The 26,327-nt window shown below is 33.6% G+C and overlaps 3 protein-coding genes across 9 annotated transcripts; 1 reads left to right on the top strand and 2 right to left on the bottom strand.

The window, feature by feature from the left end:
• The first annotated feature begins 1,124 nt into the window (after positions 1-1,124).
• LOC140990117 (protein MKS1) lies at positions 1,125-2,505 on the top strand. Its single transcript, XM_073459700.1, has one exon. It carries the CDS (start codon positions 1,161-1,163, stop codon positions 1,980-1,982), a length of 822 nt encoding a protein of 273 aa, XP_073315801.1. The 5' UTR covers positions 1,125-1,160; the 3' UTR covers positions 1,983-2,505.
• A 2,596-nt stretch (positions 2,506-5,101) lies between these two features.
• Positions 5,102-9,094, bottom strand: LOC140990686 (PHD finger-containing protein 1-like). Its single transcript, XM_073460518.1, has 6 exons — positions 8,843-9,094; positions 7,598-7,683; positions 6,363-7,190; positions 6,015-6,236; positions 5,800-5,921; positions 5,102-5,694 (listed from the first exon to the last, which is right to left on the bottom strand). Exons 1-6 carry the CDS (start codon positions 8,843-8,845, stop codon positions 5,600-5,602), a joined length of 1,356 nt encoding a protein of 451 aa, XP_073316619.1. The 5' UTR covers positions 8,846-9,094; the 3' UTR covers positions 5,102-5,599.
• Positions 9,095-11,997: 2,903 nt separating this feature from the next.
• LOC140989740 (tubby-like F-box protein 8) lies at positions 11,998-15,877 on the bottom strand. 7 transcript variants are annotated; one of them, XM_073459115.1, is made up of 6 exons: positions 15,729-15,855; positions 15,526-15,647; positions 14,642-15,011; positions 14,462-14,549; positions 13,253-13,385; positions 11,998-12,893 (listed from the first exon to the last, which is right to left on the bottom strand). In XM_073459115.1, exons 3-6 carry the CDS (start codon positions 14,987-14,989, stop codon positions 12,182-12,184), a joined length of 1,281 nt encoding a protein of 426 aa, XP_073315216.1. In that variant the 5' UTR covers positions 14,990-15,011; positions 15,526-15,647; positions 15,729-15,855; the 3' UTR covers positions 11,998-12,181. The 7 variants fall into 7 exon arrangements, with proteins under 7 accessions (XP_073315216.1, XP_073315213.1, XP_073315211.1 ...); XM_073459112.1 differs by lacking the exon at positions 15,526-15,647 and having other exon boundaries at positions 14,642-15,034; positions 15,729-15,877; XM_073459110.1 differs by having other exon boundaries at positions 14,642-15,647; positions 15,729-15,854.
• Positions 15,878-26,327: the final 10,450 nt, after the last annotated feature.

The raw sequence follows: 26,327 nt of genomic DNA, 5'->3' as shown, positions 1-26,327 counted from the left end.
TGATGCCGCAGATTTTCCAAGGTCAATTTCGGACTACTGAGATAAAGTGGAAAATAGATATTGCTAAATATATCACAACTAATTGTTTTGTTATAAAAATTGCCGATATTATATTATTAAAAAAAATACTGACATCATATCACATTAATTAATATATAAAACATGCATATACACTTACTATATATGTGCAACACTGGTTTGCACAACGAATTGCATATTCGAGACGTAAAAGATGATTAGCTCATATATGTTTTTTCTTATCATTTTTATGTTTCGTTTGGATGGAGAAATTTGAAGTTACAGATTTCAAATATATTTCATTGCTCGGATGAATTTGTATTTGGATAAATTTCAATTCCACATCTCTCTTGACTTATGTAAATGTCAAATAACTCCATCCAAATCAAAATTAATTTTCATCCAAACACAACCTTAAACTAATTCATGTTGGACCATAACCAAGAGAAAGAAAGCAAGATGGATCGAAGCCCTTCTAATTATCTAATTATATTTTTATATCGAAAAATATGTTCCTTTTTATATTACAAATCATCCCTTTTCTCCTTTAAACAAAACCAAAAAAAAAAAAAAGAAGAAGAAGAAAGCCATCCCATTTCGCACTTTTGACCGTCGCCATTCATTGATTCAATGAATTTTCCACATCAGATATTGCATTTAATAGTCTTATGATTACTGATAATTATCGATCATGCAGTTGCATGTATGTGACGATTTTAATCTTGGATTAATGTTCAAGAAAAATGTTTGTTTTCTTATATATGTTTGACTCTCTGAAATTTTGGTGAATTATGTTATTATAATTGAATTTTAGTTATATATATTTTATATATCCCTCTCATTTTTTTAGATTTGTGTGTGTTTATACAACATATATATTAAAAAAATTGTTTAAAAAATAAATTGTAATTCCTCATTTTTCCAGGAGAGAGAAAGTTTAGAGATTTCCCCATTTTAAAATCTTTATTCATTTCCTAACTTTCAACTCCCAAACATGTTGACAAGTTCAAACATTGATTACTCAGTACACCACGAAAGCGGCAGGATTAGCCTCAAAGCGTAGTATACAATAGACGAGAGTAATGTTATTTAATTATGTTTTACAATTATTACACTCCATTGACCAAGTACCACCCTTGCCTATGTATATATACGCATATCAAATTATATACTTCATTATTATCCTCACCACCACCATCTCCGATTCATTGAATTCAGCCACCATGGACATGCCGGATATCCCATTTGTCCGTTCTCCCAGACGTGAGATCCAAGGGCCCCGACCAACGCCACTCAAAGTACGCAAAGACTCCCACAAGATCAGGAAACCACCAGTAGCGCCGCCTCCAGCGGCAGCGGCAGCGGCGGCGGCGGTGGCTCAGCATCACTACCCACACGCGCAGCCTCGCCCGCCTGTCATTATATACACAGTATCCCCCAAGATAATCCATGCAAACCCTAATGAGTTCATGTCCCTGGTACAGCGTTTGACCGGTCCAAACTCCTCATCCGTGACAATTAGTTCCCCCTCAGTGCCTTACTCCTCCTCGTCTTTCCAGTTTCAAGATAACCCCGGGGCAATTTCCCCGGCGGCGCGTTTGGCTTCCATCGAGAAGACCAGGTCACCAGATGGAAGAAAAGCAGTACTGCAGGTTGTTGATTATGATGTAGGATCGATCCAAGGGATAGAGATAGGATCAGGTATCCAGAGGACTGGACAATTTCCAGGTATCTTATCCCCCAATCCAAATGCTCTTCCTCCAATCCCACCAAATTTCTTCTCCCCTCCATCTGATTCAAATCCCCTAAACTTTTTTCCTGATTTCAGTCCTGCTCTACACAGTAACAGAAGTTATTTAGATAATAGTTTCCTCCTCCCAAGCCCTTCAACTTTATTTTCACCTCAGATCAACATGCCTTCTCCAAATAGTTTACATCTTTTCAATACTTTGTTTGACCTTTAACTCCATATAATATATATATATATATATACAATTCAAGAAAATAACTTAGTACTACCGGGTGGCGAGGTAAATTTGCCCCGAAAACTTTAAATTCCATATACTATTTCCGTAAATTTGTAAGTCTTGCTAGTATTAGCTCCATGCCAGCTACCTTCAACGTTTGAGAACATTGAACAAGGAAAGGATAGAAATGGAAATATTCCATGGATCGACATTTTCAAGCAAGTGGGTAGTCGGGAGTATTTAATTCTTTATTTAATATAGTTATAATATGTGGGGCATTTGATTGAATGTAATAAATATGGCTGAAATATCTGTATTTTTGTCTTCGTACAGTCATCATAGCTTATGGTATCATTTTTGTCACGTAGCCTCCCGCTTTAGAACTTTTGCATCACAAAAAAATTGGAATTTTCTTCTTTGTTTTCGGCTCATTTGTATACCTTGACAATATTTCAATTATTAGAAATAGTGGATGTTGTAAAACATATTTACTTCTATTTTGGATTATTACACTTGTTTTGGAATCTTTAGGCACTCTTTAACTCGTAAGTAGATATATTATATAAGTAGCTGAGCGTCACACTGTATATATTAGTTTTTTTTTTCTGTTTTTAGATTTGAATTTTTAAGTTCAAGTTGGGACATGGAAATTAAATCATATTTATCGAGCTCTACATTTATATTGAATAATCAGGATAAATTGGCATTTTGTTTCATTCTCATGATGTGCAATAAGGGAGCTCCTCCACTTTTCCTCTGGGTAGTTGGTAAGGGTGGGGGTGGTTGTATTTAAATTATTGAGGATGAATAAGTTAGATATACTTTTTTATGAATGAAAATATATTATTTTTGTTAATTTTAAATTTTATTAAAATATAAAATATTTACCCGGTAAACTCTTATCATTTTAAAAAACTTTCTATTGTGTTTAAGTTACAAAAGATTCTTATCTAATTATGAGTAACAATGAAAATTTTATTCTTATTACAAGAAATAACGTGTTGAAAAGAGTGTTGATTCTTTTGATAAATAGTTTATAATATAAAAATTTTCATCAAGGACAAATTTAATATTTCTCCAAAATATATTTTTAAGATATGTCGAATATAATAAATATTATTGATACCCCCGGACCCGAGATGGGTCTATCCCACTCTCGATAGTCCAGGTGGATTTGAGCCCAGTACTCAGAAAGTCCCGGAAATTCATATTCATGACTAAGCCCATCGAGATGTCACCTCATTCATACGAACTGGTGAAAGGTCCTCCGGGAGGTCATTCAGGCCGATCTCCCAAGCGCCCGTAATCTCGCCAGTCAGAAAGAGGTGGCCAAACTCCCTAGCCGACCTCTCATCACGAACCGAGTTGACCTCCCAAATTATGGTGACTTGTCGATTGGGAATGTCTCGGCCGAGCTCCTAAGCCGAGATCCATAGGGTCCAGACTATAGACGGGCTCCTGCCTAAGAAAGCTCCTACCCAGACATTAACGGGCAGCCCAGACATTAACAGGTAGCTCACAGAAATAAAACCTAAAAAGGTAAAGCCCGCAAAAATTTAATCAAATCTCGTTCAAGATTATGAGAATCTAAACCTATCAAATCAGAACTTTATTCTTCTCCTATAAATATAAGGTTTCATTCATTGTTTATGGATTCATATACTCACTCACTCTATACATAGTATTCTCTCTGTTTTCTATTCTCTGACTTGAGCGTCGGAGGGGTTACGCCGGAACAACTTTCCGGCACTCATCTAACATTTCTTGTTTGTGCTTCCAGATTTCGAAAGTCCGATCCGAACTCCCCAAGTGAAGATCTGATCTCCTAGCTATCATCCCGGATTTCAGCAACATCAATTATTATTACTATTATTTTGTGAATATATATATATATATATATATATATATATATGAAAATATTATATGCATATTTTAAAAAATTTAATGATTAGATATTATGGGAAAAAAAAGTTCACCCCGCCTCCAGGAAAAACCTAGCTCCGTCCCTGCTGATGTGAGAACACATGAAGTGTGATAAACTAAGAGATTTTACAGGCGTTTACATGTGCATCGCTCATTCCAATCCTATTTACTAAATCTCCACGACCTTTTATATTTTAAAATCTTTTTTGCTTGGATTAAGATAAATTATATATATTTAAAATAAATTATACCCGATAAAAAATTCATGGTGCCTTTTGTTAAGCGTTTTTGACTTTTGAAATTGATTTTTAAAACATTATTGCGCTTATTATACCATACTGTTTAAAGTTGAATAAACGTTAATCATATGTAAAGGTCATTGATTTTTATTCTCTCATATCTTCAGCTTAAATTAGTTTTAGATTGTGTGTACGGATGGAATTATTAAATTTTGAGAGAGAGATTTAATTCGGCCGATGAATAACAAATTATTTCATTTTATAAAATTTAAAATTGTTTTTATTAATTCAAATACAAATTTAAAATCTAAAGGATAAAGTAATTTCAGATTCATGACTTTGAAATGCAAACGTGAGTTAAATATTTTTTACTCCAAATAATTTGACATCTTGCAACTTGACGAAATTATATTTGAATTGACTAATTGTTAATTGTTTACTTTGTTTTAGCCATATGGATGGAAATGTGGAGCAGTAATGAAAGAACGTACTCCTCCACGAAAATAAAAGGCGAAGTCTTGAAACATTTTTAATCCATTTTATAACTATAATCTTTGGGTGTTAATTGAAATTAAATAAACATACTTAAATTATCAACGAAATACACTAAAGATTAATATTAGAAGCTGAAAACTTACTATAAGTATTGAAATTAAAAATGTTAATAAAGCATTTTAATTTTTTTAAAATATATTTTAAAATGTTTAATAAAATAATATGATGAACAGCAGCCCAAAGACTAGAAATGTATTAGGAAGCCACCACACACAAGAGTAGTTGTCATTTGTCAGCTTCCAAATACTTAAATAATGCATGCATATATTCAAACCTTTTTTTTTCCCTAAACCGTGCATTTCAATCATTTAAAAATATTTTTTTTTCACAAGCTGTTCCCCACAGTTATGATTTCTTTATCTGGTTCCAATATCATCTGATATAACACAAGTCAAGATAAAACCTTTTGCTCTTTCCAATTAGCATCAACTACATAATGTACACTGTTTCAAGAAAAGAAAAGGGCAATTTACCAGTGACCACCAACATAATATAAGATGTTAGGACTTAGGGACCAGGTGGAGCGCCAACTAAACGAACAAATTCTTACAATAACTCAATAAGTGCCTGAGCCACAACTGCCACAGTTGCTGAGCATCACAACTCTTCATCTTCAGATCCGTATCGTTTAGAGATCATCGTGCAGGTGTTATGGATCCAAATCGTGTTACATGATTTAATATATCGAGCACAGACCAAAAAAATCCCAAGAATCACAAGCCCCTGGAAGAATCTAGAAAAGGGAGGGAATAAAAATGTAAATAGGGGAAGTTGGTTAGGGCATTCGGTTATTTTTTCTTCTCGAGTAGTAACCATGGGCTTGTAATTCTTGGGCTTGTTTCGGTGTATACCCAATATATTCAAGCATGTAACACGATTTTGGTCCGTAACAAAAGGTCATTCCCTAGTTTCACAGTATGTGAATTGGGATTCAATGGATGGGGGTTGCTTCGCCCTAAATACGCCCCATAGATAATACTTCTCGTCAAATCCTGAAAACCCAATTCGTTTTAGAGGTTTCCGTATTGTATAAAATGGGTATGAGAAATTATGTGGTTTGATCAACAGATCTCGAAAAGTATTGGAATCAAACTTACTCCAGTACAATAGTGGCAAAACCATGGAAGTAAAGATCAAGATCTCCGCATTCTGAACAACACCTTTTAAAGCGAGTTCTTTATCCCTCATTTCATCAATCAATTGATCATAAGCAGGTTCACTGTCATAGGAAATTAGTAAAATTAAATTGGCCGAAAAGTACATAAATTGGAGAAGAAAGATCAAGAGCATAGACTACGGCCCTAAAAATCACCTTATCTTGGATGGAAAGAAAAAGACAGCGATATCTTCTTCATTGGGATCTGATAACTCAAAACGTTTTGGCCATACATTAGAGTGTGGAAGCATTTTCAGGTGAAGATCCTGTTGAAACAAGCTTATTTCCTCGTACACTTTCTGGCATGCTTTGCTAGAAACGTGACCTTTGAGTCCATCTAGAATGTCGTGTCTTTTCCCAGACATGTTAAAAGTTCCACTGTGGATTAGGAAATAGAGAATGGTAGTTAGATAGAGAGTAGAACACATAATATATAGGTGTTCTAAAAAAAACACATAATACATAGGTTGACTAACTTCGTATCCGTAATAATTATTTTCTCACCTCCAAATTGGCGTGATTATTGGTTCAGCACATGTAGAACATTCAAGCATATTTGTATCTTTAGGAAACTCTTTTCCAACTTCTAATCCTCCATTCTCCTTGTGGCCAATGCTTGTGCAGATGATCCCACCCTCCATCTTCATGCCAACACAATGATTTACATATTCGACTCCATTGTTTTCCTGATTTTGCTCCTCCAAATTAGTTTCTGGAGACAGAAGAGTTTTCTTCTTCTTCTTTGAACTTTTGGAATATATATTACATGATAACACAGGATTCTCCATCATCCCAAGCTCAGAAATTTTCTTTTCCTTCACTTCACAAGCTATTGGATCATCACTAGCAAATTTAAAAGGCTTGTGATTGTTTTCGCGTTCCACAAAAGGTTTCTTGGAGGAGTTACTGTAGTTTTTCTTCATACTAGATTTATTAATCTTACTTCTCTTTCTCTTCATGTTCGCTTTCAGGGGAATAAAATCTGATAACTTATCTGGCTGCGTCTTGTTATGCCCATCTTCTACTTGCTCAAGCTGTTGGGGGTTCTGCTTGGTTTTTTCATTTTCCTCATTGTTCAACCCTCTGAATTCCTCAAAAGAACTCTCATTGGATGCTTTGGGACATTCAATCAAGTCGAACTTTGTACAAGGATCGTATAAATGCCGAGGGAAATCCTCATAGACATGTTCCTTGGTCTCAATTGTTACATTACCATTTTTTTCGGAATTTTTTCGAGAAGAAACCTTTCGGTTCTGTCGTTCTGCTTCGCAGTCATCACAAACCCAATGAACAAATTCATCAAAATCTTCTGGTACTACATCCAAACAATATCTGGAAAAAAAAACGGATGATGAAACACATACAGACAGCAATCATATTGTTTGGACGTAGTACCAAAAGATTTTGATGAATTTGTCCATTGGGTGTAAAAGTGAGGATCCCATAAACGAATAGACCTCAGTGAAAGAACAAGAACAGAAAGAGAATATCAGTTAATTGGGCCATAAATCATTAATAAATCCTCAATTGAATTTAAAGCCACTTTATCTTACATCCACTGTGTTTATTTACTTCTACCTTGCAGTTTGTAAAGATGCTAGTTGATGAGAAATTAAATCACTAAAATCAGGACAGAGAATTAAGTAACATATTGAGTTCCAATTCCAGGAGACAAAAGCAGGATTTTGCAGGGATTCAAATACATAAAAGAACAAATGAGATCAGCAATCACAGCTTACCGATGGACAGCAAAAGCCACACATTTGACACAAAATACAAAAGCATTGTCATATCCTTTATTGCCACACTGCAAACATATTGTCTCCTGCAGAATTGATACAAGCAGCTGTTACTATGAAAGCACATTCACATAATGCAACGAACGGAGGAAAGCAAGACATCTGGTCGATGCTCAGAGAATTCAGAATCCATAAATTCATGAATCCAACACCCTATCCTACCGTCAAAAAATTAAACTGCGGAGCTGAGTAAACCTTTTTTTTTAAAAAAAAAGTGATGCAATATTTAACTTTCATGCATCTCCTTTCCATTTAACATCTCATTCATACACCAATTTGAGTTCGTTTCATACAAGCAGCTGAGCCAAATGACATCGCTAATAACAAATTGAATCGTTAATTTTTAGATGATTCAAGGCCCTGAAATCTTATGCTTTTCATTATAATTTTCTCATTATTCAACTTTTTATCCCAGCAGCACCCATCCAGTGCAAGCTTATCAGACATTACCTACAACAAATTAATCCAAGAAAAATATCAATCCCAGTTCTTGCAATGCCGATTTCTCTACTGGACACTTTGTTCTGCTGATCACGTTGCATACATAGCACTACTAATTACAGTCTTACGGAGTACAAATTTTAGCCATCATAACATTTTCAAGCCTACGAGAATACAATGTTCACTAATAGCGACCTCAAAATGAGCATTCTATGAAACAAAAAAAAAAATACATCATTTTGATGCAAGGTCGATTTCAAGCTTGAAAAGTGCACAAATTACAATCCTTTGCATCTTTTTGTCCTGCTACTTTAAATTCTTTACAAGTGAATTCTGATATACAAACAAATTCAACCATAAGATACACTGGTTGGCCCTGAATTGCACAAATTCAGACATATAGACCCGAGGAGAAAGGGGCTAGGAAAAAAGTTTCGCAATCCTAAACACCAAATTCCATTTCTATTAAAAATAAGTAAAGAATTTAAAATCGACTTTTCAAACATCATAGATTTGCAATTGCTGAAAATTTGTCGGTTATTTCTCTCTAAAACATGCACTTGCATTAATGAATTTCAGAAAAGTCCAAATCATAGAAAAGTAAAAGTTTTTGCTTCGAAATACATCGACTTGTACTCCCAAAGTTTCCCACCCAAAAAAAAAAGAAAAAGATTGCATTACGAAAGAAACTAAGCGCTCCCAAGATTCAGAGAAGAGGTAAGGAATATGGAAATAGAAGATTACCATGGCTAGTGAATTGTTTCGTAACCACCAAAGATTAAATATTTCTGGGGAAAATTGCTTGATATTAAAGTAAATCTTGAGTCTTTAAATCTTAGATGTGAAAAATCTAAAGGTTTCTTTGTGATACATGAGTTATTCTTCAATCTCTCGTTGGAGCTGTTCCGGGAAGGAACAACAGGGACTTTTTTGAATTTTATTTCTCTTCTAGAACCCTAAAGCAGGACACTGACCGGAGATTTCTTTGGACCAGTCCAATCTCTAACCGATACGCAGAAGATTCTCTACGATATGTATTACTTTGAAATTTTTTTCGAAAAAATAAAATAAAATAAAATATTTATTAATATTAATACATTCACCTGACTCATTAAATATTTAAAAACAAATAAAATAAATAAATATATAATTTAATATAAAATATTTTTAATTTATTTTAAAATTCAAATTTGAATTTGATTTCACATAAAAAAATATAAACTAAATTTAAATATTCACATTAATTATATCATTTCATTTAATAACGATTATTGTGTTACTTTTATATCAAATTTGATATGGCTGAATGGAATTATGATTTTGATTTTTGTTTTACTTTTAAAACATGTTTAATATTATTGAATGTAATAAGATATGAATAAAATGAATTTTTGAATTATATATTTCAAACAAAAAAAATTTAGATATAATTCAAGATTTGACCATCGAAAATTTCCATAAAATCTTGATGATATGACCTTTCTACTTTCTAGCATTTAGGAATCTCGTTAAAAAAAAAAAAAAAACGTACCATCAATTGAAAATCAGAATGATTGAGATACTGGAGTTCGTACTACAGAGGGTACGCCAAAATTCATATATCAGAATGATAGAAAACCAAAAATAATAAACCAATGGATGAACGAATTAGCACTTACGAATTAGCACTTATCCAATTCTTTTCAAAGAATATGGATGACTGAATTTGCTACACAAAGTACGACTGTACGAGTCCAACTTCAACCCATTTGGGCTCCTTATCTTAAACCTCGTGCTCCACCATGGATATTTTATGTCCATCTTATCATCAACATAAAAGGTTCAGATAATAATGCTTCATTAAATATATATGATTTTGACCCTTCATGGGGCCCTCTACCTATGTTTGGGCATTTTTATATGCTAAGCATACAACTAATTAAGACTCAGTTCCATAATTTTCACTATAATTAATTAATTAATAAAGAAAAAAGGCAGTGAAGCACACTTGGATTAATTAGGTCCCCACTTGGTAAATTAATCATGAGTTTAATTGTCAGATAACCACAATCAACACCGCTTTAATTTACTTTTTATCGAAATCGACCAATTAACTCTATGGCACGTTGAAAAGTTGCGATCTGAGGTCATAATGACAACCTTAGTTTGTTAGATTTAGCACACAAAAATTTGATAATTCTTCAACACATATATGTCAAGTCTTCATTTCCCCATCATTTTCGAACTTTAACTTTCAGGCCATTTTTAATTTTTGTCTTCTTGAGCATGGTGTGGCCAAATTACAAGATTTATTATTATTGTTGTTATTATTTATTAAGCATATATATTTTTTATATGATGTAGCTCGGCATTTGAGTGAGTTGAAATGCCTAGCAGTGCTCACTTCTCAGTATCTGTCAATCAACATGGAGGCTTCTTCCTCTTCTTCTTCGTCTTGTTCGCAACGGTCTTCCTCGAAACGACGACTTTTCGGATTGAATTTTTTGTGGTGTTGAAAGCTGCTTCTTAACTGATGGCATGGGGCTTATGTATGTTCATATGGTAAATGTCGTTTTTTTTCTCTTTTAAGTTGTATTTTTTTTAAAACATTATTTTCCTCTCCTTTCCCATTATTGTAAACAGCAAAATATTTCAGGATTTTGAGAATTTTGTATAGATTGTTTAAACCAGCCGGGGTAGGAAATACGTACTAATTCCTGGAGAGACGAAGTTGGTGACATCTCCGAGTTTAAAGTACATATATATCCGATTCAGTAAATGTCCAACACTGGCGAAGATCGAAACAGCTAATTGTATTTTTGACAAGAATATTTCTTTCCAAACACGTTTGAAGTCGAGAGGAATAGGAAACTCGATCGATTGACTCCGTTGCATTTAATTTCTTTGGGATGAAATTCATGTTCAAAAGTTTTATCATAAGTAGATACAAAAGAAACTTCAATAACAAAAAGATTTGACTAATTTCACACACATTTGTGCATGGAAACACAGAGTTAATTAGAAACTCACTAAAAGTTAAAATATACAAAGATGCCAAGAGTTAAATATATGGACATGATACAAGAAAAGCCAGAACCTAGTGTATTCTTTGTCCTGCCGGCCAACCATGCTGCCAGGTTTTCCCCTCCTGGGTGGTCCATGTTATTTTTTCTAACTTCCAAACACGAAATTACCACGAAATTGAGGTTGGTTATCGAAAGTGCAACTTGTCGTTTTAACCTAATAAAACAAAGCAAAAAAATTGTTTCCCCCCTCATTTCAATAAGAAGTATCACCAAAAAATTGTTTGCAAAAGAAATCTCTTCCATTTATATTATAAGAGAAGATAAGAAAACATGTTTTGGTCTTGGGGTATGAGAGAGTCTCACCTCAAGATTGAATCGTCAATCATCTACGGACATGGACAATGCAATAGAACCACACCACAAACACAACGGCATTGTAAGTGGTCCTTATGGCGTAGAGGCCAACAGGATTATTAGATGAAATTAACCAACCTATTTGGTTTGACATTTTTTTCTGTTACAGCGAGATCAACCGAAATATTGCAACACAATTCTTGGATAACATTTTTTACTACATTCTCTGATCAATCCAACAAGTTTTTTATTAAATGGCCAGATTTCCTGGTATGAGGTGATATGCTGAGGCGAGGTACAGGACCGCTAATCCCTGCTCGCGTAAAGCCTCCGACCTCACAGTAATTACATGAATTCAGAGATGAGGGAGGCAAAGCGAGACAAGAGGGATAAGGTAGTCGACTGACTTGAACTTGAGGAATTAGCAAAACTCGTGGTTTCAGGAAAAAAATATACACTTAAATTATCGAATTATTTTCCCATAACTCGGACAGCTCGCTCTCATGCTGGAATTTGCAGCAAAATGGGAGTCGGCTTATACATGCATGCACCCCACAAGTGATAAAAAGAAATGCCTAATTGATATATTTTTAGTACATGCAAATACAACAGCATAATCTTACACGAGGTGCATATAAAAATTCAACAATTCAAAAACTGAAGATTCGTATGCAAACATAAATCGCTAGCGTTTGGGTTCAAGAAAAATAACATTCTGCTACTTTTATTCACATGCCAGCTTGGTATCGAAGCTGCTTAAACAGATGGCGAAGGCCTGAAACGCAGATAAAGGGTACCGATAATCCATGGTGAACATATCTTTACCAACCTTACCAAATTGCAAAATGACCTTATCATGATCAAATTGGGTTGTCTGAGATGGTGTAGGTGCACCAGCAGCAGGTTGCGAGGCAGCGATAAGCTGGAAATTCTTGACAGAAGCAACAGTCACTCGCCCTCGGAAATTGAGGCACCAACACTGCAACTGTTCATGCCATCTCGGTGGTTTGTTCTTCAGAACCAAAGGTCTTTCTTTTGTGGCATCCTCGTCCTCGTGTGAACTGATGACCATGTCTGAAAACCTAGCACTACCAAATTCTGTGGAGCTACCCATTGATTTGGAAAAGGAAATACTCCTGAATGAATCATCTAGAGACCGGGGGAGGAGTTCGGGTTGACCAGGGACAGTGGCACCAGGCTCCAATGCGGAAAGAGGGATAGAGTGCATGATACATTGCATTTTACGTGGGCCCCGCGTGCCTAGAACATTAAGTTCGTATGTGATTTGAGCAATATAGTGACTTCCACTCGGGACTTTTGGAGAAACTTTCTTAGAGTGGAACCTACGGAAGGTATTGCCAGGAGCGAGAATATCAGAGCTGTTGTATGGTGGCTGTGTATCGTATATCATGAACTTGGTACCAAGAAAATTTGACCTGAATTCAGAAGGAGCACAAACAAGTCAGTTCAACAACTAATAGGATCCCCACCACCTAACAAAGAAAGAAATGGCAGCAGTGCGCTTTGGTATATTGAACAAATAAAGGTCTACCATGAAGTGCAAGCCAAGCAGAATGAAGATTCGTCTTCATTCATTTCCATGCTTCAGCGCATTTGATGATTTCATTTCAATTACAAATAAACATGCAAAAACTATATATAACTCAAGGAGCGGTTATTCTATCTAAATCCGGTTCTCCAAAACCTAAATTTTTCGACCAATTGAATACACAAGTCTAAAATCAGACATGCGGAAGTAGAGCAAGATAATGTGACTGATAGGAAATATGCTCACCTAAGTTTTCCAATGTAACTGCGACTTGACCTTGATATTTTATCCGCATCCATTGAGATTACATACTCTGTACAAGTTGTTTTGCGATTCCGTTTTGCAGAAAGAAGAAATTTACCATTCTCTACGAGTAAAGCTGAAAAAAGAAATAGCATACTAATTTATTATTGAGTCCAGAAAAGAAATTCAAATAAGATGAAGCATTAAGCAAGAGCATTTCAGCTAATCCATTTGAACCTCCGTATCGCCTCATATTTATATAATATTCTTCCATCATATATTATCTCCTCATATTTATATAATATTCTTCCATCATTTATTATCTTCGGCTGCGTTATAAAGAGAGCTTTGGGAATTGATTTTAAATCTTTAATTCAAAACCACTCTAATTGCTAGGAAAAGTTTTAATTTTACCATTTCACCAAAACCTATAGTCAATGTCAATTGGCAGCAGAGCGACTCAATATTTTCAATATTACAACCACTCAAACACTATATTTCAATTGTTTTTCCTCAAGAACGATGGCAGCCCCAACAACCTACCCTCAATAATCAAGAGCATTCAGCTAATCGATTTTAACTTCCGTTTCCGTATCGCCTCATATTTATATAATATTCTTCAATCATATAGTATCTTTGGTTGCATTTTAAAGAAAGGTTTGGGGAATTGATTTTAAGTCTTCACTTCAAATCCACTCTAATTGCTTGGAAAAGTTTTAATTTTATCGTATCACCAAAACCTAGAGTCGATGGCAATTGGCAGCAGGGTAACAAATGTTTTCAATCTTACAACCACTCAAACACTATGTTTCAATTGCTTGTCCGCAAGAATAATGGCAGTCCCAACAACCTACTCTCAATAATTACAGCAACCCATGATTCATGTGAATCATATACTTGAACTTGAGTTGTCACCAACTTTAGAATCCTTTACCAAGTTAAATATTTCAACTTAAATAAGTTGTTTCTTGAACCAAAACAAGGTACTTTAAAATGAAGAAATAATTTCAATTATTCTTGATTCACTACTTAAATGGGAAAAAAAGGTTCAACCTAAACACAACCTTGTGTAACAGCAGAAAAATCATTCCAAAATTAATAGAAAAATAAAATAACTTTTTCATCTTGACAGAAGATAAGGCGAACAACAAACTGAGTCCAAGAACTCAACAGAACGAACACGGAAAGCGAAAATCAATGAGAAAAACTTGCCAGGGCTTAGACAAAGGAACAGATGGTAATTCAAATTCAACTTGTCTCTCTTAATAAAACATTGGACAGTTCCATCTCGCGGGCCAGGCTGCACAAGGGAAAAAACAAGATGGTTTCAGAATATAAAAATCTAGCTTATCAGCCACTCGAGAAACAAGGGGGAGGGGGGGTGGAATTTACTTGTTTGAGAGACACGGGAAAGGTCAGTTTTCCACAAAGTTCGGGACTCTGAACAATTTCCAGGCACATCTGCCTCCACGATCTGCAGACAGCTGCACAGGCGACTACATGTCTCCGACCAGGCCAGGTACCTTCGCTCTCCTCCAACCTCTTAATCACGTCGCGAAGTAACTCTGGAGGAAGACCAGCCCAACTGCTGCTCTGTATAACTACAGGCTGATCATGTAACTCGTGAACAGCACCATGAGACTTACCACGGTGATGACCAGCAATCCGCACCTCAAAACCCCGTCTCGATAAGCTTCCAATACTATCCCTTAAGTCACGAGCTAGGCTACGAAATGACATTTATAGAAAGTAGCGACATCCACTAATTCTTCTATATAATTCTCTCTGTATTTGAAGCGCAAAATTATGTGTTATCTTAAATTTGAGGTTTAAATACAAATCAGTTAAATCAGGAATTTATATTCTCGAAAACTATAAGTAATCTTAGTACTAAAAACCTTTCATCGTATCTGAACAGAAAAGAATAAAGAAGAACATGATAAAGCATAAAGGAAGATTCCCACAAAAGAAGTTCCTCGCATGGGGCACAGGAGTAGATCGAATTACTTCTAAATCAAGATCAAGTTAGCCATGGTAAAACACGAATTCTTCATCAATTACAGAAATTTTCAGTAAAATCTAAAAAAGAAACACTTAAATGTTACATTTTAACCCCAACAAAAACTGATCCTGATCTTTCACCCAAAAAGGGGGGGAAAGGAAAACCCAAAGCTTTGCCTGATTGGGAGACAAAATTAATTTGAAGAAAATGAAATACCAAAGATTAATAGCTTCAAAGTTAGAATGATTACACTAAACTAAAAATCAACAAAGACAAGACCTTTAATCTATCCTCCTCATGCTTCGAGGCAATTTTACAGAATCAACACATGAATTTCAGGTAAAAATCAAGAAACATAGCCACCCACTTAACATTTCACGCACAAACCTATCAGAACTGTGAAGAATATAAACACCACAAATCGGAGCCCAAAAGCGGAAAGGGTACTACAATTCAGTCTCACTTTGGGGGCCTAACCTGGCGACGAAGGCAGTTGGCCTCTGTCGATTATGACTAATGGTTGGCTATGACTGTATGTGGATGTATCTCTCTCTCTTATATCGACGGTGCCGAATCCACGGGACATTTAAGTCGGCCTCACGGGCTAATCTGTCTGTGCAAATAGTTCTTATTTCATATATTATCTTATTTTTATATATAATGATTTTTTTAATCTAATGATGTTATGTTTTTTTCTAATATAAGTAAAGAGTGTACGTCTATTATGAGACGGTTTAAAGAATCTTTATCTGTGAGATGGGTCAACCCTATCGATATTCACAATAAAAAATAATAATCTTAGCATAAAAAGTGATATTTTTTCATGGATGACCCAAATAAGAGATCTGTCTCACAAAATACAACCCATGAGACCGTATCACACAAGTTTTTGTCATGTAAAAATATTATGAAAAGTGTAGTTTGAAATTGCATTAGAAAATAATTATTACGTATATTATATAATTTGGAAAATATGGGCGAAATATAATCGATATATTTAAATTATCGATTTGACAGCGAATGTGCTAGATTTATAGGTTTCAACTAATACGCAAACGTAACACATAATTTAATCCCACGAGGATAAGATAAAGTAATATTTTTAAGGTAATAATTTAGATTTCGGAGAAATTTATATGATAATTGTCCGATAAGCACGTTTTAATAGAATTTAGTTAATGTTTTGGACTTGGGTGCTCAAAGGCAATCTAGTGGGTTTAGCATCTCAACCTTTCCCGTGCCCAAAAGTGTAAATGAAATACGATATTACAAAAATGTTATTCAGTTAGTTTATACGTTGAATTAAAGTCAGTACACGTGCGATTTGGCTACTTAATTTTTTAATTAACACAATTAGTTATTTTGACGAATATAAAAAATTCATGTGTACTTTTTCAAATTAATTTTGACAGGGACAAACCCGCATTATAGCATAAATGAGTAAGTTTTTTGTGAGTCGATTTTATATATTTTTATTCGTGAGATTAGTCAACTTTACGTATATTTACAATAAAAAATAATATTTCTTACAGAAAAAATAATATTTTTTTTATGAATAACGTCAAATAGAAGATTGGGGAAGTTGGTGAAAAATCCCCAACCAAAACATTTATTTGGGTTCACTCCCTACCCACAAAATTGTGGTACTATGTCATACAAATTGTGGTACACTTCATGTGGAAATGTGGTACACTTCATGTGAAAATGTGGTACTAAAAAAGTACCCAGGGACTGAACACAAAAAAAAACGGCGGCTGGGGAGTTAAGTCCAATTTCCCGTAGAAGATTTGTCTCACAAAGTTATCCACGCTGAAATTTTTTAATATAAAAAAAATATTTGACCATAATTAATTGGAATTAATCGTTTTTTTGGCATACTAATGACAATTGGTCTTTGACTTTTGATTCTAACACCCCCAAAATTGGTGCACATCCTAAATATTGCACAAATTAAATCTACCATTTACCGAATTACTATACTTTTGACTTAAAATACAAACAAATTAGTCCAATGATAAATTATTAACACTATCTAAGAAGTCTGTGGTACATTTTATTATTTAGAAATATACTTAAAAATTAAACAAGTGGTGGACAGTCCTCCATCTCAATTAATGACTCTTAACATAATAATAATTAATTAAATAGGAGGTCTCTTGTGAGACGGTCTCACGAATCTTTATCTGTGAAATGAGTCAATCCTATCGATATTCACAATAAAAGTAATATTCTTAGCATAAAAAGTAATACTTTTTCATGGATAGCCCAAATAAGAGATCTATCTCACAAAATACGACCCATGAGACCGTCTCACACAATTTTTTGTCTTAATTAAAAAAGGGAAAAAGGAAATTGAAACATGTCACCAAATTTAATGTTAGGCAGACTACTCACTCTACTGCATGAAAATTATGGTAACCAATCCCTTCAAGCAAAAGGATATATTTAATTAACCCATCTAATTAACACTACGATGATACATTAATTATAAATTAATACAATTCCATTGGTTAAAAATCGTAGCTTGCGAGTTAACATTTTAGTGTGGTAGATCAGATTACCTCATCTCTTAGTTTGTAATCTTGTGATTAATCGATATTATCAAGTGAAGTGTGGATTAATCACGTCAAAACAAAAAACAAAAAATTTGTTGTTACTACATATTTATAATCTTCCATTCTAATTTGGAGAGAAATGTCATGTCATTTCGTGCCTTTTAAGGTAGTGTTTGTCTTGGTAGGCTCAAGGAATTTAAATAGTTTTGTTTTATTCCCAATTGTGTTTATTTAAATAAAGAAATGAGAAACTCTTGAGAAATAATGTATTCAAATACAATCGAGAAAGTTATTTTAATAACAATAAGAAATAATAACAATAACTAAAGTTATTTCGGTAAATACCCATTTAAAACAGACAAATACAAATAAATATACAGGGATAAAGAAGCTGCTGGCTGTCTCGAGATTGTGATGATTCGTTGCAAAGCTTTAATTTAATTTGTTAGTGCGTGAAGTAATGTGGGTTCCAAATGGGCTTAGCTTTTAAAGTTCAAACATTTGGTGGGCTTTTGTTTGGGCTTCCGTGTTATTCCTCGTAAAAAAAAAACCCCTAAAATTAGTTTTTTTTTTATTATTATTTGTTCCAAAGATTTAAAACTTGATTGGTGCTCACAATTACCATGGAAATTCTCGTTTTTAAGAACAATGATTTTCAGTTAAAAACAGTGGGGAAAAGCCTGATGGGAAATCCATTTTTTTTTATATCCTAATCTAGGGAGTGGATGGAGGGGTCAAACCCTTGCCATTTTTATGAAGAGTACAAGTAAAAACTAATGAGCCACTGTCTTGGTCACGATGAGAAATCCAATTTTAACTTATATATAAAAAAAATTCCAATTTTAATTCAAAAGTAATTAATTTACCTATAGATATGATTTGACTATTATGATAGTCATTGGTGTCAAATGTGCAGAGTTTTAAAGAGATAGCAATAATTTACCAATAATGTCACATCAATCACCTCTGATTTAATTATTTTCTAAATTTACTTAATCATTACAGTAATTTTGTTCAGTTGATAATTAACATGCATATATTTTATTAACATGCATATATGTTATTAATTATAATTTCTAAATTCAGCAGCTCTTATCTCTTCTTTTTCCATATAAACTATATATGGAAAAAATAGTTACTCGAAGAAGACATAAAAGATTGTAACTTTTGAATTGAGAGAGTAAATTTTTTTTTTCCATCGACCAACATTTTATATTCAAATATAGGAGTGAAAAAGTTTGAAACATATTTAATTTTGAAAAGATATGGACCACAAAAATAGTGAGCCCACTATTTAATAAACGTCATATCAATGCTGCAATAAAATGGAAAGAATAATGGGGCATTTCCAAAAGTCAAATTATATGGACAAAGGTGAAAGATGTAGTAAATTCTTATTTTTTTTTTCAATTTCTTAATAATTATTATACATTCACTCCTCATTATACAAGTAGCTAGGAAGTTGAAGAAACACTGCTCGTATTTCAACTACAAATCTACTTTAATTAAATCTAAACCAAGAAAAAACATTATAACCCATATTATTGTGTATTTATTTTTATAAAAATATATAAATAAATAAATTTAAGTTGGCATAATAAGGAAAAAATATAGGGATTGAAATGGGATTGGAGTGAAAAGACAGTTTGGGAATTACAAAAGAATTAATTAATATGGTGGGATATTATTGTAATTTGCTTCAGTGAGATACCTTAGTGAGCGAGTGCAAATGAATTAATCTTGATGGTGTCTGCATGACACATTTAGATGCTGACAGCGCATTTCAGTAGGGGCTGCCAAGTTATACTTAATAAAATTATATTTTTTAGAAAAACAATATATACTGTTGTGAAAAAGTAAAAATTTACGGTAAAAAAGTAAAAATCTCAAACTCTCAAAATTATCACACTACACACTTTATAATATTTTTCTCTCAACTCAATTGTGATTTTCTTCACAAATGAGAGATCTATTTATAGAAAATTTTTACAAATAATCCAAAAATAAAATACATCATTACCTACATCATCACACACTAATTTTCAATATTCAACACCTAATTTTACCTAATTTTCAACATTCAACATTCACATTTTCAACACAAATATTTAACACATTTTTAAATAATTTTTCAACACTCCCCCTTGTGATGATGATCATAATGATTGTATACATTACGTGTTTTTATACTGCCTCGTTAAAAACCTTACTAGGAAAAACCCATTGGGATAAAAACCATAGTAAGGGAAAAAGAGTGCAGTCACGTAAACTCCCCCTCATGTTGACACGAACAATTCTTCACAAATTTCGTAGATTGCGCATCCCAATATTATATATGTGCTTTCTGAATATTGTCGTAGGAAGTGCCTTTGTGAAGAGATCTGATGAGTTTTCACTTGATTGAATGTGACGAACATCAATACATTTATTCTTCTCAAGCTCCTTGGTGAATGCGAAGAACTTAGGAGGAATATGTTTAGTTCTGTCGCTTTTTATGTATCCTTCTTTCATTTGAGCAACACATGCAGCATTATCTTCATATAGTATCACAGGCTTCTCGTCGAATGATAATCCGCATGAGATTTGGATATGTTGAGTCATTGATTTTAACCACACACATTCACGGCTTGCTTCATGTAGTGCAATAATCTCGGCATGATTTGATGAAGTTGTTACAAGTGTTTGTTTCTGTGAACGCCAAGAAATTGCAGTGCCTCCACGAGTAAATACATATCCAGTTTGAGAACGTGCTTTGTGTGGATCAGATAAGTATCCAGCATCGGCATAACCAATTATACTTGGATTAGCATCTTTTGAATACAAAAGTCCCAAGTCTGTCGTTCCTCGTAGATAACGGAATATATGTTTAATTCCGTTCCAATGTCTCTTTGTTGGATATGTGCTAAATCTTGCCAATAAATTTACGGCAAAAGATATATCAGGCCTTGTACAATTTGTAAGATACATAAGGGCACCGATAGCACTTAGATATGGTACTTCTGGACCAAGAATATCTTCATCATCTTCACATGGACGGAATGGATCCTTTTCTATGTTTAATGATCTAACAACCATTGGAGTACTTAAAGGATTTGATTTGTCCATATTAAAACGTTTAAGGATCTTTTCTGTATAATTTGTCTGGTGAACAAATATTCCACATTCTTTTTGTTCAATTTGTAAACCCAGACAATACTTGGTTTTTCCAAGATCCTTCATTTCAAATTCTTCTTTCAAGTATGACACAACTTCTTGAATTTCCTTATTTGTTCCAATGATGTTTAAATCATCAACATATACAGCAATAATTACGCATCCGGATGTTGTTTTCTTAATGAAAACACAAGGGCATATTGAATTATTTACATATCCCTTTTTCATCAAGTGATCACTTAGCCTATTATACCACATTCTGCCGGATTGCTTCAACCCATATAATGATCTTAGTAATTTCACAGAATAACATTCTCTGGGTTTTGAACTTTGTGCTTCAGGCATCTTAAATCCTTCAGGGATTTTCATATATATATTACTATCAAGTGATCCATATAAGTAGGCTGTAACAACATCCATAAGACGCATTTCTAAATTTTCAGATACTGCCAAGCTAATCAAATACCGAAACGTAATTGCATCCATCACAGGAGAATACGTTTCTTCATAATCAATTCCAGGCCTTTGAGAAAAACCTTGTGCAACAAGTCGAGCTTTATATCTTACTATTTCATTTTTCTCATTTCGCTTTCGAATAAAAACCCATTTGTATCCAACAGGTTTTACACCTTCAGGTGTAAGGACTATAGGTCCAAAAACATTACGTTTATTTAGCGAATCCAATTCAACCTGGATGGCATCTTTCCATTTTATCCAATCCTGCCGATTTTTACATTCACCAAAAGATTTTGGTTCATGATCTTCATTATCATTTATGATGTCGATTGCCACATTATAAGAAAATATATCATCAATTTCTTCTATATCTTTTCGGTTCCATATTTTTCCAGTATTAATATAATTGATAGAGATTTCATGATTCTCGTCAGTTTGTGGTTCTGACAAAACATTTTCATCATCATGTGTTTCTTCAGGAACATCATTCTCTATTTTGTGATCATTATGTGTTTCTTCAGGAACATCATTCTCTATTTTGTGATCATTGTGTTTCTCTATGAATTTTCTTTTTCGAGGATTTTTATCCTTGGAACCAACTGGCCTTCCACGCTTCAGGCGTTTAATGACATCATGACTATCTTCAATTTGTTTCTTCGGAATTTCAATTCGAGCAGGGGCATTTGCAGCATGTATATATGATTTAGTTACCCCTTTTGTGTCTGCAAATGCATCTGGTATTTGATTTGCTATTCTTTGCAAGTGCACAATTTGCTGTACATCTTTTTCACATTGTTTTGTTCTTGGATCCAGATGTAACAATGATGATACATACCATGTAATTTCTTTTTCGGTATGTTTCTGTTCTCCCCCTAACATTGGGAAGATTTCCTCATTAAAATGACAATCAGCAAAACGTGCTGTGAACACGTCGCCTGTCTGTGGTTCAAGATATCGAATGATCGATGGACTATCATAACCAATATAAATTCCAATCTTTCTTTGAGGTCCCATTTTCTTTCGTTGAGGTGGTGCAATAGGCACATACACCATACATCCAAAAATTCTCAGATGAGAAATGTCTGGTTCTTTACCAAATGCAAGCTGCAATGGGGAGTATTTATGATATGCACTTGGTCTGATGCGAATTAATGAAGCAGCATGTAAAATTGCATGTCCCCATATAGAAATAGGGAGCTTTGTTTTCATAATCATTGGTCTAGCAATCATTTGCAGACGTTTAATCAATGATTCAGCCAATCCATTTTGAGTATGTACATGAGCAACAGGATGCTCAACAATGATTCCCATAGACATACAATAATCATTGAAAGTCTGGGAAGTAAATTCACCAGCATTATCAAGTCTAATTTTCTTGATTGTATAATCGGGAAATTGATTCCTCAATTTTATTATTTGAGCAAGTAATCTTGCAAATGCAACATTTCGAGTTGACAATAAACATACATGTGACCATCTGCTGGAGGCATCAATCAATACCATAAAGTATCTGAATGGTCCACATGGTGGATGGATTGGTCCACAAATATCACCCTGAATACGTTCAAGAAACATTGGTGATTCAGTTTGGATTTTGGCTGGTGATGGTCTTATAATAAGTTTTCCAAGAGAACATGCTTTACATTGAAACTTATTATTCTGAAAGATCTTCTGGTCTTTCAATGGATGACCATGTGTATTTTCTATAATTCTTCGCATCATTGTTGAACCAGGATGTCCTAATCGATCATGCCAATTGGTTAATATTGAAGAATTATCAATTACCATGTTTGATTCAATGGGACGTATATGTGTATAATGCAATCCAGTAGGGAGCATTGGTAGTTTTTCAATCACATATTTCTTTCCTGATTTATATGTGGTAAGACACATATATTTCTCATTCCCTTCATTCATTGTTTGAGTATCATACCCATGGGAATATATATCATTAAAACTCAACAAATTTCTTTTCGATTGTGGTGAATATAAAGCATCATTGATCAAAAATTTTGTACCATTAGGTAACAAAAATTGTGCTTTACCACATCCTTTAATCAAGTCTACAGGACCTGATATTGTATTCACCGTTGTTTTTGTTGGTTTTAGTTCCAAGAAATATCTTTTATCTCGGAGGATAGTGTGCGTTGTACCACTATCGGGTATGCAAACTTCAGCTTTGCTCATAGCATTTTCCATATTTGAACTTCAAAAAATATGCAATGAAAAAAAATTAATGACAATACATATTTAAATATAACACATATCATAATTGTACAATAAAACATTATCATATAAATACATGAAAAATAAATTATTGTACATTTATATTCTACCACTATATTGTTCATTTTCAGAGAAATCATTGAGAAAATCTGCAGCATCAATATTGTTCATTTCTATCCCACCAACATATTGATCATTTCCAGAGAAATCATTCATAAAATCAGCAGCATCAAAATGAGTTGAATCACTCAAACGGTCACTTCGCTCAGTGAAGTTGGTCTCCTTTTCTTTCCCCTTTATCGATTCTTTATAAAGTTTGCAAAGATGCTCAGGGGCTCGACAAATACGAGACCAATGTCCTGGAGTGCCGCATCTGAAACAAGAACTTTCAAATCTTTTCGAGTGATTTTCATTAACACTCATGTTTTCTTGATGCCTTTTCTGTGGATGGTTTGGGACGTTATTTTGAGATGAGTTATAGAAATAACTATCTCGATTATTTTCAAAACCACGGCCGCGTCCACGACCACGACCACTTCCTCGTCCACGTCCACGTCCACGACCTCGACCTCGACCTCGACCTCGACCAAAACCTTGTCTTTGAATTTGATTTTGGTTTCCAGGTTTAAATTCATTTTTACTTACAGCATTTACTTCTGGAAATGCTGTTGATCCAGTGGGTCGGGACTGATGATTTCTCATTAATAGCTCGTTGTTCTTTTCCGCCACAAGAAGACAGGCGATGAGTTCAGAATATCTCGCAAATCCACGCACTCTATATTGTTGCTGTAGTGTTATATTTGATGCGTGAAACGTGGAAAATGTTTTTTCAAGCATTTCCGATTCTGTAACCTCATGTCCACAAAATTTTAACTGCGAGATTATTCTATACATCGCTGAATTGTAATCACTGACTTTTTTAAAGTCTTGGAATCTTAACATATTCCATTCATCACGGGCGGTCGGAAGTATAACTTCCCTTATATGTTCAAATCTCTCTTTTAATCCTTTCCACAGAGCCATGGGATCTTTTTCGATGAGATATTCACATTTTAAACCTTCATCAAGGTGTCGTCGTAAAAATATTATAGCTTTTGCTTTTTCTTGTGATGAAGATATACCATTTTCTTTAATGGTCTCGCTTAGACCCAATGACTCAAGATGCATTTCTACATCAAGAGTCCATGGCATATAGTTTTTCCCAGTAATATCAAGAGCGATGAATTCGAGCTTTGCCAAGTTTGCCATGGTGGTACTAAAAATTACGATGCATTTTATTAGTTAATGAATATTGCAATACAAAGTAATGGATAAACAACAAGTACAAGTATTCGTAAAAATAAAGAAAACACACGAGGAGGATATTCTCCGATAAATACAAGACTGGTGAGTATGATAACCAAAATAATTAAAAATAACCTCGTGAAAGCCATCTTCTTTTTTTCTTCGAAAATTTGATGAAGAATAATTTTTAGAGAAGAAGAGAAAGTTGGAGTGATTGAATGTATTTGTGAGATTGTATTTATAGAGCAAAAACTAGCCGTTTTGTTACCGTTTATTACCGTTGGTGTATAAGAAAATAAATGTATGTATTTGTATAATTTTATGGTAATAATATGGTGTATATAATATTAGTCATATTTAAATAATTATGTATATCATATCACATTATTATAATTAGGTGTCATAAGTTATTTTGTTTAAAAAACCTTATAGGCTTTTATACTTGTCGTATCCCTTACCGGGAGTGTGGGATGTCGTCTTAACATCCTCCCAGGATTTATAACAAGTTTTTGAAAAAATTATTTTTATTATTTCTAACAATAACATTATATTATATATTACATATATAAACAATAAATAAATAACAGTAAAATAAATATTATTACTTTTGTTACCTTTTTCTTCTGTTCGGAGCTTGGAAAAATATGGAGGACTTTTAGAGCTTCGTGCTGATAACGTGTTGTGAAAAAGTAAAAATTTACGGTAAAAAAGTAAAAATCTCAAACTCTCAAAATTATCACACTACACACTTTATAATATTTTTCTCTCAACTCAATTGTGATTTTCTTCACAAATGAGAGATCTATTTATAGAAAATTTTTACAAATAATCCAAAAATAAAATACATCATTACCTACATCATCACACACTAATTTTCAATATTCAACACCTAATTTTACCTAATTTTCAACATTCAACATTCACATTTTCAACACAAATATTTAACACATTTTTAAATAATTTTTCAACATATACATATATATTTTTGATATATTATGCATTGATTGTGTACACTTATGTGAGCATAGATGAAGTTATATTCACGTATTATATATATTTTATCTAAATAATAATAATACAAAATCAGATGTCTGTTTCTCTCTTTTTTTGTTGTTGAAAGAATAGGATATATAGAAATTTTAAATTCACATTGATATTTTTGCACAGTGTGTGAAGGTATCTCTTAATTCAATTTCTACACCTCCACCACGCACCCAAATTGACTTGTCATCCAACTAACTAGCTAAAATTAAATGTTGATACCTCTTCAATTAACCTAGAGATTATGTCAAAATGGAGCAAAGTCCATTCATGGAATATATACGCACCACACTTGAAAATGGCCAATAATTTTTTAAGCAATAATTTTTTAAGGATGTAAAATAAAATTTCAATATTATAT

Source organism: Primulina huaijiensis, chromosome 12, assembly GCF_012295235.1.
Source record: "Primulina huaijiensis isolate GDHJ02 chromosome 12, ASM1229523v2, whole genome shotgun sequence".
Classification (NCBI taxonomy): domain Eukaryota; kingdom Viridiplantae; phylum Streptophyta; class Magnoliopsida; order Lamiales; family Gesneriaceae; genus Primulina; species Primulina huaijiensis.
Note: the sequence above shows the minus strand (reverse complement) of the source record. Positions and strands in the feature narration are given on the sequence as shown.